The 14,671-nt window shown below is 49.7% G+C and overlaps 1 protein-coding gene across 1 annotated transcript in view; it reads right to left on the bottom strand.

The window, feature by feature from the left end:
- The window catches only part of LOC141240124 (uncharacterized), a gene marked incomplete at its 5' end in the record, with an annotated part of 50,441 nt that extends 37,447 nt beyond the window's left edge, over positions 1 to 12,994 (bottom strand). Inside the window, 2 exons of the mRNA XM_073668595.1 lie at positions 11,327 to 11,447; positions 12,815 to 12,994. Coding sequence (XP_073524696.1) covers positions 11,327 to 11,447; positions 12,815 to 12,994 — 301 coding nt within the window. The remainder of the gene's footprint in view (positions 1 to 11,326; positions 11,448 to 12,814) is intronic.
- Positions 12,995 to 14,671: the final 1,677 nt, after the last annotated feature.

Below are 14,671 nucleotides of genomic sequence, written 5' to 3'. Positions count from 1 at the left end.
ACCGCTGGAGGATGTTCTTGTTTTTCTGCCAAGTATTAATTAGGGGTTTAGGGGGGCCTTTATTGCTGCACATGCTGTTTATTCGGTTTCTTCTTTGAAATTGCCACAAGGAGGTTAAACAATGTTCTATTGTTGTATTACTTTGGACCACCAATTAAAAAAATCCTAAGGATATACTGTAACTTTCATTATTTCTGAAGATATTGTACAGGCCATGAACAAAATGAAGGGATGCCAATAATGGTGATCAGCAGAGCACAGAAGCCCAGTCACTGAGCAGCGGGAGAAGCAGGTCCTCCGAGCCGTCACCACATGGATTATAGGAGGACTCCCAACACAGATTTATGTCATAGTCACAGGATAATGAATAAGGGACACATGCCGATTCCCCATGGGGGGTCGTCTGAGGAGTTTTTTTCCTTCTGAGAACTAGAAATAAGTAAACCTCCGGCTATTTAACCTCTTTATTGTTGAAAGTAATAGCAGCAGAGGAGTCTATGTGAGGGGGTCCCAGTATGAGCCCATCGGGGTCTTCACTTTATAGTTATTTTCAGATGGGATGACCGAAAAACATCTGTTCTAATAAAATATACATTTTCCTATAAAGTATTTATTCCCTTCCCAATATCCAGCATCTACCTGTAACTGCAGCGATCGGGGCTTAAACTCTGACCTTTGCGGTTAACCCCATGAATACATAGTTATATAGGTTTAAATAAGACTCAGGTCCATCAAGTCCAACCGGTCTCCACAAGTTCTACATTCTTTTTCAATTATTTTAACCTACAATGACATTCACTGTGAGACAATCATCCGGCCCTTCTATAAATGCCATTTCTCTTGATTGAACAAATCTAATTGTCTGGAATAACTAAGAAGAAAAGCTGTAATACATTGGGATCACAGGTTTTTATCCCTGTATTAGAGTCGTGAGGCAGTGAGGGGAATTATATGCGGGGAAGGGTATTTATACCCCAGGATGCTCATAGAGACACATTGAACCCGCTGGAGTGCACTGGAGTCACAGAAACACCTGTGGCTGCAGAGCAAAATAAAAGTAAAGTTTGGACTTGGTCAAACTATTTGACCAAGTTGGATTTAAGAAAACCCAGCGTGGGCTTTTATTTTGGGAGTGATCTGCAGGGGGGCAGTGGGGCGGTCCACTCCCTCCTGACCAGTCTTACAAGTGGCTCATGGCCACAGAATCCATTAAAAAACCTTCAGCAAAGGTTTGGGTGTGTCAGTGGTTTGTTTGCTAAGCTGCAGAGCAGGAGGCTCTGTACAATGCAAGCCTGGGTGAAGGTACAACAAAGGCTTGTGAAGGCAACGTAACTGGCGCACCCGAGTGAAACGGCGGCAGGTTTACACGGACTGTTTGGATCACCCGGCTGCGATCCGGAGGACATTGTGCAAATAAAGACATTTAAAGTTGAACTTTCCTTGGGTCACTGCCCCATTACAATATGGTGGAGAATGCGGGCAGTGTGAACTGAGGCATACCCCAAAACCAGCATGTCTGTGATCAAGTCTGCAAAGCTACAGCTCAAGCCTGCTGACAAGCAGGAGCTACTAAAGCAGTTAGTACTCACCCAGCAGCACCAGCATCTCCAGAGGCAACAGCAGGATCAGCAACAGCAGCGCACTAATGACTTAATCGTGCAGCAGATTGCGGCTCTGCGAGAGATGCCGCCAGCACCGACCCCGGAAAGTTGTGAGGCCCGGGACAAGGTCCGCTCAGTCTTGAGGAAGCCGAGTCCGGAGGATGACGTAGAAGCCTTCCTCACCATCTACATGCACACCACGGAGTGGGAGAACCTGCCAACTTCCCAGTGGGCTGACGTGGTGGCTCAGTTTCTGATAGACGATGCGCAGAAGGCCTACTTTGGCCTGAGTTGCGATGATGACCAGGACTATGGGAAGCTGAGAGGTGAGATCCTTGCCCTACTGGGAGTTAATACATATTTGAGAACCCAACGGGTGTTTTCATGGACCTTTGTGGAGGCCGGGCCCGCCAGGTCTCAGGCATATGACTTGCTGCAGCTAGTTAAAAGGTGGCTCCAGCCTGAGACTTTGACTCTGGCCCAGATGGTGGAGAGGATCGTGGGTGATCGGCTAGAGAGAACTCTGCCAGCAGCTATACAGAGTTGGGTGTGGCAAGGGGACTCGGGCACTTTAGACCAGGTGGTTAGCCTGATTGGGCGGTACACGGCCACTCAGGACTTCATACGGGACTCTGCCCCACTGCTACTATCACGCCGGACTCTGCAAGCCCAGGAGCCGGTGAAACGGTTGCGTCCCTCTGCTGGGGACTGTGGGTTCACGCGCAGAGTCTTAATGTATGCCCAGACAGTCTGCACCGTGACTGCAGACGCTGCGGGCAGCAAAACCCAATTGTGCCAGGTACTCATCAAAGGGTACCAGAAGGAGGCTCTCTTGGACTCAGGGAGCCTAGTGACTCTGGTCCATGGGTCACTGGTTGCCAAGGAGAACCCCAGTGGACGGAAAGTCGGGGTTGTTTGCATACATGGGGACCTCCGACAGCAGAGGTTACTTTTTCCACCCCGTGTGGGGAGATGAAACATGTGGTGGGAGTGGTCAAGACCCTTCCTGATCGGACTGTTTTGGGAAGATACTTGCCCCTGTACTGGTCCCTATGGGAGAACAAAATTAACCCTCCCAGGGTAAATGTCCGGGCACGGAACCCAAAGATTCCGAGTCTGGGATACCTGCCGTAGGGGGTCGCCGACCTAGGGACAGAGTGTAACCCCGATAGGTTCCCCTAGAGGTATTGGCAGGAGAGGTTGAGGAGACCCCATCGATCCCAGAGCTGGAAGTGTCCCCTGGTACTTTTGGGACAGCTCAGCTGCAGGATCCCACTCTAGCCAGCGCACGAGAAAGGGTGGTAGAAATAAATGGGGTGCCTCAACAACCAGGTGCAGAGGTGGTTTTCCCGCGCATGGCTGTCAACCAGGATCTATTATATAGAGTTGATAAAATCTGGGATGAAGTGGTGGAATAGCTGGCAGTACTACAGTCATACCGCTGGGCGGTGCTGGAGATGGCTCACACACAAACACACACACACACACACAAACACACGGTGGGTGGACACCTAGGGGTTAAAAAAACCCGCAAGAACATATTTTGCAGCGGTTCTATTGGCCCAGGATTTATGCCGAGGTACAGAGGCATTGTGAGTCGTGTCCCAAGTGTCAACTTACCACACCCACTGCAAATTTCCGGACTCCATTGGTACCTCTACCCATTATAGGAGGTACCTTTTCAGCGGATTGCGATGAATCTGGTGTGGCCTATAGTAAAATCTTCCCGTGGCCACCAACATATTTTGGTGGTAGTAGATTATGCCACCCGTTACCCGGAGGCAATACGTATCCCCTGCGAGCTGTTTGCCATGTTCTGCCGCCTTGGGCTACCCAAGGAGATCAAGTGGCAAGGGCCAAATGAAGTCCGGGAAAAGGTGGGGGAGGTGAATTACCGAGTGTACCAGCCCGGAAAGAGAAAACCGGAACAACTGTATCATGTGAACCTGCTAAAAGCCTGGAAAGTCCGGGAATGTTTGATTATGGATGAGACGCCAGTCGTACCGTCTGGGAACCCTCTGACACCAGCCAGGGACGAGGTCGGGTGTGAGGTTAAGATAAGTGATGCTCTCACTAAACAGCAGCGATGGGAGGCTCGGAATTTGATGCAGCAGAATACAGACGTATTCTCAGTACTGCCTGGCCATGCATCTGTGATCCGACATGACACTGTCACCGAGCCCCTAGTAAGGGTACGAGTGAAACCGTACTGTGTACCAGAAGCCCGGAGGCAAGCCATCGCGTCTGAGGTAAAACAAATGCTCCAGTTAGGAGTCATTGAGGAATCTAGGAGTGAATGGGCTAGCCCCATTGTTCCGATTCCGAAGCCTGATGGATCATTACGGTTTTGTAACGACTTCAAAGAATTGAATGAAGTGTCAAAATTTGACCTTTATCCAATGCCCCGGGTGGACGAGCTGATCGAGAGACTGGGGTAGGCCCAGAACTTCACCACGCTTGATCTCACCAAGGGTTACTGGCAGGTGCCTCTGACAGAATCGGCGAAAGAAAAGACCGCCTTTATAATACCGGAGGGTCTATCACTAGGTCATTTTGCCTTTTAGATTACATGGGGCCCCGGCTACATTCCAGAGGCTGATGGACATAGTGTTGCAGCCTCATCAGAAGTACGCGTCCGCATATTTAGATAATATCATCATCTTTAATACCAACTAGCAGACCCACCTGTCCCAGGTACAAGCGTTGCTGGATTCACTCAGAGTCGCAGGAATAACAGTGAACCACAAAAAAATGTGCGATAGGTCTCGAAGCCCGGTACTTGGGGTACGTGATGGGCCGTGGGGTTATTAAACCCCAAATAAACAAGATTGAGGCCATTCAAAACTGGCCTAAGCCTTAGACTACTAAACAGGTAAGAGCGTTCCTTGACATTATTGGGTACTACCGACGGTTTATACCTAATTTTGCTGGGAGATCGGCACCCCTGACCAATCTCTTAAAGGGAAAGAGGTCGGCCATGGTTCGGTGGAACCCTCATGCGGAGGAAGCATTCCAATCCATGAAGTTGGCATTGTGCGGACAGCCGGTCCTCATCAGCCCCAACTTCAAGAAAAGCTTCATTGTGCAGACAGATGCCTCAGAGGTAGGCCTAGGAGCGGTAGTGTTGCAAGAGGTGAACGGAGATGAACATCCAGTCACCTACTTGAGCAGGAAACTTACCCCGGCAGAGAAAAATTATAGCGTAGTGGAGGAGTGCCTGGCCATTAAGTGGGCCTTGGAGTCCCTACGTTATTATTTGCTCGGGCGAGCTGTGAAGTTGCAAGGGAATGCGGATGCCCTGTCACGGGCACCCTGTATGGTGACAAGTGTTCAACCCCACAAGTTTGAACAGAGGGTGGGGGATATGCGAGGCAGTGAGGGGAATTATATGCGAGGGACCTGTGGTTGCAGAGCAAAATAAAAGTAAAGTTTTGGACTTGGTCAAACTATTTGACCAAGTTGGATTTAAGAAAACCTGGCATTGGCTTTTATTCTTGGAGTGAACTACAGGTGGCAGTGGGGCGGTCCACTCCCTCCAGCTGAGTCTTACAAGTGGCTCATGGTCACAGAATTCATTTAAAAACCTGCAGCAAAGGATTGGGTGTGTCATTGGTTTGTTTGCTAAGGAGGCTCTGTGCAATGCAAGCCTGGGTGAAGGCACAACACAGGCCTGTGAAGGCAACGTAACTGGCGCACCCCAGACTGAAACAGCGCAGCCATCTCCAACAGCAACAGGTTTACACGGACTGTTTGGATCACCCGGCTGCGATCCGGAGGGCATTTTGCAAATAAAGACATTTAAAGTAGAACTTTACTTGGGTCACTGCCTCATTACCGCACAGTGTGAACACCGCCGCACTACACAGTATATAAAGTAATCAGATGATAGACTCACATACCCTAAGGGACTAAAGAAAAAACATATAATCACCCATCCTCAATTATACAAAAGAAACCTCATCTGGTGTTGCCACATCCGTAAATATTAAATCTATAAAAATATTGAACCCATACGGTAAAAGCTGTGAAGAAAAAATAAACAAATAAATTGGAAAAAAAACTGAAAGGCCACAATTGGCACACCTCTGTAAGAAGAAAGCTCTAAAAACTGATCCAAATGCTGAACGAGCATCAAAATGCACCAATAAATGCATTTATACACTGCTCAAAAAATAAAGGGAACACTTAAACAACAGATTATAACTCCAAGTAAATCAAACTTCTGTGAAATCAAACTGTCCACTTAGGAAGCAACACTGATTGACAATCAATGTCACATGCTGTTGTGAAAATGGAATAGACAATAGATGGAAATTATTGGCAATTATCCAGATACACTCAATAAAGGAGTGGTTCTGCAGGTGGGGACCACAGACCACATCTCAGTACCAATGCTTTCTGGCTGATGTTTTGGTCACTTTTGAATGTTGGTTGTGCTTTCACACTCGTGGTAGCATGAGATTTATTTTTTTGAGCAGTGTATATACCAGGGATTAGCTGCAGAGCATTGCAAGTAAGATGGAGATACAATGCAGATTTCAGAAGAGATAACACGTAGCAGAGGAGTGAGATATTAATATCACGGGGGAGGAAATGTGTAAGAGGGTGACCAGGACGGTCATGCGCCTCTTCCCTCTTTCTGCACATATTGCTGTACCCTGTGTTTATATATGAGTGTGTATGTGACCTAATGTCTGATGTGTTAGTTATAGGGTGAGTATATATAGATAATTAGATTAGGTGCTGCATGTTAGCAGACATTTCAATTCATATATATTCAGCTCTGGCTCAGGATAGCACACGTGCTGGGTCACGCGTGCAACAGACTAAGTGCAATAGCTTAAAGTGCTTTTAATAAGCAGTTATACAATGGCAGTTGGACAGGGCAGGAGACAGGTAAGGTGCATAAGATATTCATACAAACATGCAGCTTCTTGGTCAGTTGTATTACATTATACATTGGTCAAACCATCCACTACCTCCATACAGCACTCAAAACATTCATACAAATCATTGCACCACCTGCTCTCTCTCTTTTTTCTCCTTCTCCTATTCACTGGCGACATCTCCCCCAAACCTGGGCCTCCCTGTGTGTAACAAACTAACTTACATTCACAATTTTTTCCTCTCTAATTCCCTTCACCTTCTGGCTATTACAAAATCTGGATCCAGCATTCAGACACCACAGCAGCTGCTGCTCTCTCATTTGGTGGGCTGAAATTTTCACATACGGCCAGACCTGAGAATAGACAAGGTGGAGATGTTGGTTTGCTCCTTTCACCACAATGTGCTTTCCAGGTCATACCCCAGTTCGCTCACTAACATTTTCTTCCTTTGAAGTCCACATCGTCAGACTCTTCAAACCCTTCTCCCTGTGAGTGGCGGTTGTGTATCGCCCTCCAGGCTTCTCCCACCAGTTCCTGGATCACTTTGCCACCTGGCTTCCTCACTTTCTATCCTGTGACATCCCCACCATCATCATGGGAGACTTTAACATCCCCATCAATGATCCCCTCTCCCAATCTGCCTCTCATAGGTTACTAACTCTCCTACACATGAAGACGGGAATACTCCGGACCTGGTTTTCTCCGGTCTATGCTCGAGCATGACTTTACTAACTCCCCTCTCCTGCTCTCGGACCACAACCTTCTTTCCTTCTCTGTCAAGAATCGTCTACTCACCCGGGACACCCCCACTTACCACACTTATAGGAATACACGTACCATTAATACCCAGCAGCTTATGGACAATCTCAACACATCTTCAGCCCCCATCTCCTCCCTCTTCTGTCCAGACTTAGCATTGTCACACTACAATAATACACTGAAGAGCGCCCTAGATGAAGCAGCACCTTCTACACGCAGAAAGACCCGACACAGACAACGGCAGCCCTGGCACACGATGCAAACACGCTTTCTTCAGAATTGCTCTAGGTGCGCTGAGCGTCAGTGGAGAAAATCTCTTTTAGCAGAGAACTTCATCCATTATAAATTCATGTTCAAAAGCTATAACTGTGCCCTTCATCTGGCCAAACAATCCTACTTCACTCCCCTCATCACTTCACTGCCCAACAATCCAAAATGACTTTTTGAAACCTTAAACTCCCTCCTGAAACCTAATGCACAGGCCCCCACCAACAACCTCAGCCATGAGGATCTGGCCACATATTTCCTAGAAAAAATCAACCACATCCATCAGGACATCTCAGCCCAATCTCCTCAGTGCCTGGATCCCCTTCCCTGCTGCACTTCAAGCTCACTAGCCATCTTTGAGCCTATCACAGAAGAAGTTACCCAGCTCCTCACTTCTTCTTGTCCTACAACCTGCAACAGTGACCCCATTCCTTCACATCTCCTGCAGTCCCTCTCACCGGTGGTCACCACTCACCTGACTAAAATATTTAACCTCTTTCTTTCTTCAGGTATCTTTCCCTCCTCATTTAAACATGCCATCATAACCCCTTTACTTAAAAATCCATCCCTGGACAAGAACTGCACTGCTAACTACAGACCTGTCTCTAATCTTCCCTTTATCTCTAAACTCCAGGAACGCTTGGTCCACTCCCGCTTGGTCCACTCCCGTCTCATCCGCTATCTCTCAGATAACTCTCTCCTCGACCCTCTACAATCTGGTTTCCGCTCCTTACACTCCACTGAAACTGCCCTCACTAAAGTCTCTAATGATCTACTAACAGCTAAATCCAAAGGTCACTGCTCCCTGCTGATTTTCCTGGATCTCTCTGCAGCATTTGACACTGTGGATCACCAGCTCCTCCTTACTATGCTCCGCTCTATAGGCCTCAAGGACACTGTTCTCTCCTGGTTCTCCTCCTACCTCTCTGACCGCTCCTTCACTGTATCTTTTGCCGGCTCCTCTTCCTCTCCTCGTCCCCTTGCTATCGGGGTCCCGCAGGGCTCAGTCCTAGGCCCCCTCCTCTTCTCTCTATACACTGCCCCTATTGGATAAACAATCAGCAGATTTGGGTTTCAGTATCATCTCTATGCTGAAGACACCCAATTATACACCTCTTCCCCTTACATCACCCCTACCCTAATACAAAACACCAAGGATTGTCTGTCTGCTGTCTCTAACATCACGTCCTCCCTCTATCTTAAACTGAATCTCTCTAAAACTGAACTTCTTGTGTTTCTCCCCTCTACTAACCCAACTCTGCCTGACATTGAAATTACCTTGGAGGGTTCAACCATAACTCCCAGCAGCACGGCCGCTGCCTGGGGGTCATATTCGACACTAACCTTTCCTTTACTCCCTATATCCGATCACTCACTCGCTCTTGTCACCTGCATCTTAAAAACATCTCCAGAATCCGACCTCTTCTCACCTTTGAAACTGCTAAAACTCTTACTGTTTCTCTTATTCACTCTCGTCTGGACTACTGCAACTCTCTTCTGATCGGTCTCACTCTTACCAAACTTTCTCCTCTCCAATCCATCCTGAATGCGGCAGCCAGGGTCATATTTCTGTCCAGTCGCTTCACCGATGTTTCCATCATGTGCCAGTCATTACACTGGTTACCCAGTCGCTACAGGGTCCAATATAAACTCATCGCTCTCACCCACAAAGCTCTCCACAGTTCTGTACCGCCTTATATCTCCTCTCTCATCTCTGCCTATCGTCCTACACGTGCCCTCCGTTCTACAAATGACCTAAGACTAACATCCCTCATAATCTGAACCTCGCACCTCCGTCTCCAAGACTTCTCTCATGCTGCGCCAGTTCTCTGGAATGCTCTACCCCAGACGATCCGACTGATGCCTAGCCCCCATGTCTTCAAGCGCGCTTTAAAAACCCATCTCTTTAAACAAGCCGACCACCTCAACTACTCAGTAAACCAACTTTCCCTTGTCCCCTCCTTCTAAATATTATTCAGAATCTGTTCCCTACTATTCATCTGTCTCCACACCCTCCATGCACAAGATAACTGCACTCGATCCTTGATTATTGCACTTATACATACGGGCTGATGACCGGATCATGCAGCTTTATATGAAAATCCCTATTTATTATAATTGCCCGACCTGAAATAACAAGCACTTTGCACCTACTGTGTCCCCCCATTCCCTTGTAGATTGTAAGCGTGCGAGCGGCCGGACCCTCGCTCCTAATGTAACTGTTTACACTGTCTTACCTTGTATTGAATTTATTGTCTGTACATGTCCCCGCTTAATTGTAAAGTGCTGCGGAATATGTTGGCGCTATATAAATAAAACTTATTATTATTACTAGGAATTGGGTACAGTGTAGGGGTGAATGCAATAGTTTAGGATAGAAACCGTTAATGTGTTCAGCAATAGCTGCAGAGCAGGAGGAGCCGGGGTAGTTACCAGGAGGTTTAGTGACTGCAGCAGGGGAGTAACGGGGAAGTCTGCCCAGCAACCGAAGGAGGATTGGTGATTGGCCCAGTCAGAAGGGGAGGAGATTAGGCCAGGGCGGAGCAACGGTTTTTCCTGTCAGTTAGTTCTGAGGGAGGGATGTGACAGAGCAGTAGCTGGAGGTCCAGGGGGCACAGAAACCCGGTCCGACCAGCTGCAGAGGAACGTTAGTCAGAAACTCTAAAACGACTTTCCCTTAATGTTCGGGGCCTACGGTCCACAGGAGTCAGCAGAGTAACTTGTCTCAAAATCTTCCCAGAAGGGGAAGTCGGACGGGGAATAGTACAGAGGAAATGGAACGGGACTCTAAAAACTGCGAGGGTCTCAGAGGCCAAAGAGGTCGACTATGGAAGGGACATCTCAGGAGAAACAGACGGTGAATATTAACATATGCTGTGCAAAGAACTGTGAACCTGGAAAAGGATGCGCCCAATACTGCGTGTTCCCTCATGGTGAAGTTGGACGGTTAAGTAAAGTTCTTTTTTATAAAACGGAGTGGAAGTCCCCTATCGTGTGTGCGTCGTTTACTGAAGAGGAAAAACCGAAGACGGCAGAGTTACAGACGCCGCTCAGTGCTGCGTACGGTGACAGTAGCTACGTTGGCGCCTGCATGACTGAAAGCCGGCGGCTACCGGGTGCCGCACACTCAGTACAGCGGCCGGGCACCTCCCTAATGCTATTAACCAGCAGATTAACCCCATATGTGCATGTTACTGGCGATATCCAACCAGACAGGTTCCCTGTAAGGAACAATGCACAATAAATGTAAATCACTACAAATCTGAGACCTCAGAGACGTGTAACATCTTATTCTGGTCGTGTCCGATACGAAACTCCTTCTATTCCCCCCTAACATGTAGACTGTGAGCAGGGCCCTCCCTTATATTGTACCATACTGATACCGGGGGAGAGACGTCACCAGAGTAACCGCCCAGTGTGGGACGTCGGATCAGGGGACAAAGGACCCCATCAGTCACCAGAACAAGTCCTGAGACCCCAAAAAGCTCAGGAGGAACGACCCTTCATAACCCTCATTACTGATCGTCCATTATGTCAAGAAGCGATGAATCTTCCTAATATTTCTTCTGCTGTCGCCTTATGAGGCTTCATTGTCCTCCAAACACAATCGGAAATCTGCTGATTTATCCACAGAATCTAAAATCAAACGCTGCGGACAATCACTCTCCTGTGTGAGCGATGGGGGCGGGGAGTGGAGAAGACGAGACAGGGAGGGAGCGAGAACAGCAGCACAAGAGTCACATGTACAAGGCAAAAAAAGAGGAGAAAAGCCGAAAATGGAAGATTCATCATTACACGTCATCTACAGCGAACCTGGTGTAAGAGGCCGGAGCTCCTCCATCATCACCTCCTGGTACCGATCCTGGTGTCCTTCTAGATACTCCCACTCCTCCATGGAGAGATAGACAGCGACGTCCTGACACCTTATAGGAACCTGACAACAACGACACCGTCATCACCCAGAATCCTCCAGTGCTGTCCTGTATAATGTCCCAGCAGTCACCTCTCCGCTCATCACCCAGAATCCTCCAGTGCTGTCCTGTATAATGTCCCAGCAATCATCTATCCGCTCATCACCCAGAATCCTCCAGTGCCATCCTGTATCATGTCCCAGCAGTCACCTCTGCGCTCATCACCCAGAATCCTCCAGTGCCGTCCTGTATAATGTCCCAGCAGTCACCTCTCCGCTCATCACCCAGAATCCTCCAGTGCTGTCCTGTATAATGTCCCAGCAGTCACCTCTCCGCTCATCACCCAGAATCCTCCAGTGCCATCCTGTATAATATCCCAGCAGTCACCTCTGCGGTCATCACCCAGAATCCTCCAGTGCCGTCCTGTATAATGTCCCAGCAGTCACCTCTCCGCTCATCACCCAGAATCCTCCAGTGCTGTCCTGTATAATGTCCCAGCAGTCACCTCTCCGCTCATCACCCAGAATCCTCCAGTGCTGTCCTGTATAATGTCCCAGCAGTCACCTCTCCGCTCATCACCCAGAATCCTCCAGTGCTGTCCTGTATAATGTCCCAGCAGTCACCTCTCCGCTCATCACCCAGAATCCTCCAGTGCCGTCCTGAATAATGTCCCTGCAGTCACCTCTCCGCTCATCACCCAGAATCCTCCAGTGCCGTCCTGTATAATGTCCCAGCAGTCACCTCTCCGGTCATCACCCAGAATCCTCCAGTGCTGTCCTGTATAATGTCCCAGCAGTCACCTCTTCAGTCATCACCCAGAATCCTCCAGTGCTGTCCTGTATAATGTCCCAGCAGTCACCTCTCTGCTCATCACCCAGAATCCTCCAGTGCTGTACTGTATAATGTCCCAGCAGTCACCTCTCCGCTCATCACCCAGAATCCTCCAGTGCTGTCCTGTATAATGTCCCAGCATTCACCTCTCCGCTCATCACCCAGAATCCTCCAGTACTGTCCTGTATAATGTCCCAGCAGTCACCTCTCAGCTCATCACCCAGAATCCTCCAGTGCTGTCCTGTATAATGTCCCAGCAGTCACCTCTCCGCTCATCACCCAGAATCCTCCAGTGCTGTCCTGTATAATGTCCCAGCAGTCACCTCTCCGGTCATCACCCAGAATCCTCCAGTGCTGTCCTGTATAATGTCCCAGCAGTCACCTCTCCAGTCATCACCCAGAATCCTCCAGTGCGGTCCTGTATAATGTCCCAGCAGTCACCTCTCCGGTCATCACCCAGAATCCTCCAGTGCTGTCCTGTATAATGTCCCAGCAGTCACCTCTCCGGTCATCACCCAGAATCCTCCAGTGCTGTCCTGTATAATGTCCCAGCAGTCACCTCTCCGCTCAGCAGCTGAATCCTCTTGTTGCTGAGCTCTAGGATCTTCTTCTTCATCTCATGTATCGGGGGGTGCGGGGGAGGCTCTGTGATGGGGCCCGGGCTCCGCCCTCCTGACTCCTGGAGATGGATGATGGGAGTCACACCCTCCCCCGGTGTCTTCCTCACTATTGTGTAATCCTGTGAATGGAGAGAGACACTTAGGGAGAAGAATTCCTTCCCGACTCCAGATCTGACAATCAGTAGAAATCCCGGGATCAATAACCGTCTCCAGTAATCTGGGGCCATAACCTGGAATATTATTACACTCAGGACAGACATCCAGGCCCCTCTACAGCTCTTATAGGGAATCCCCATGACAACTCCTCCTGGCAGAGAGCTGCACACAATCACTGCTCTTACAGTAAAGAATCCTTCTCTTCCTCTTCTGGATTTCCTCTTCCCGATGTCGGACTTGTTACATAACACAATAAAGCTGATAGAAATGTAGAGGAGTTACCTCTCCGCTCAGCAGGGAGATGATCTCCAGGGTGAAGTGTAATAATCTTCTGGTGGTCTCGTCCTCGTCCATCCTCCGGGGGTCATTCAGGAGAAGGAGGGATGAGCACTGGATCAGCTGGAGGGATCTCGTCCTGCCGGCGTCTTCATGATAAAGGAGAAGATGGAGGTCACAGGGGACGATATAATGACAATCACTGAATTCTGCCCCAAATATCCGACATTTATCAGGAAGAATCTGGAGGAAAAGCCACAAACTCCATCGCGGCCTCCTCAGCCGATCTGACCGCTCATTATCAGCCTCGTAGGAGGTCGGTCACCGTGGTAACTACACCGCCAGCGGAGGTCGGTCACCGTGGTAACTACAGCGCCAGCGGGGGACGGTCATTGTGGTAACTACAGCGCCAGCAGGGGACGGTCACCGTGGTAACTACAGCGCCAGCGGGGGACGGTCACCGTGGTAACTACAGCGCCAGCGGGGGACGGTCACCGTGGTAACTACAGCGCCAGCGGGGGACGGTCACCGTGGTAACTACAGCGCCAGCGGGGGACGGTCACCGTGGTAACTGCACCACCAGTGGGGGACGGTCACCGTGGTAACTACACTGCCGGGGGGGGAGATGGTCACCGTGGTAACTACACCGCCAGCGGGGGATGGTCACAGTGGTAACTACATCTCTAGTGGAGGACGGTCACAGTGGTAACTACATCTCTAGTGCACGACGGTCACCGTGGTAACTACATCTCTAGTGGACGACGGTCACCGTGGTAACTACATCTCTAGTGGACGACGGTCACCGTGGTAACTACACTGCCGGGGGGAAGGAGGGGATGGTCACCGTGGTAACTACACCGCCAGTGGGGGACGGTCACCGTGGTAACTACACCGTCGGGGGGGGGGGGGATGATCACCGTGGTAACTACACCGCCAGCGGGGGACGGTCACCGTGGTAACTACGCCGCTAGCGGGGGACGGTCACCGTGGTAACTATACCGCCAGCGGAGGACGGTCACAGTGGTAACTACACCGCCAGCGGAGGACGGTCACCGTGGTAACTACACCGCCAGCGGAGGACGGTCACCGTGGTAACTACACCTCCAGCGGAGGACGGTCACCGTGGTAACTACACTGCCGGGGGGGGGGTGGTCACCGTGGTAACTACACCACTAGCGGAGGAAGGTCACCGTGCTAACTACACCGCCAGCGGGGGATGGTCACCGTGGTAACTACGTCTCTAGTGGAGGACGGTCACCGTGGTAACTACATCTCTAGTGGAGGACGGTCACCGTGGTAACTACACTGTCGGGGGGGGGGGGATGGTCACCGTGGTAACTACACCGCCAACGTGGGATGGTCAC

Source organism: Phyllobates terribilis, unplaced genomic scaffold (genome assembly GCF_046119375.1).
Source record: "Phyllobates terribilis strain yellow unplaced genomic scaffold, ASM4611937v1 Scaffold_796__1_contigs__length_659822, whole genome shotgun sequence".
Classification (NCBI taxonomy): domain Eukaryota; kingdom Metazoa; phylum Chordata; class Amphibia; order Anura; family Dendrobatidae; genus Phyllobates; species Phyllobates terribilis.
The sequence above is the reverse complement of the archived record's forward strand: the minus strand, read 5'-3'. Positions and strand labels throughout refer to the sequence as shown.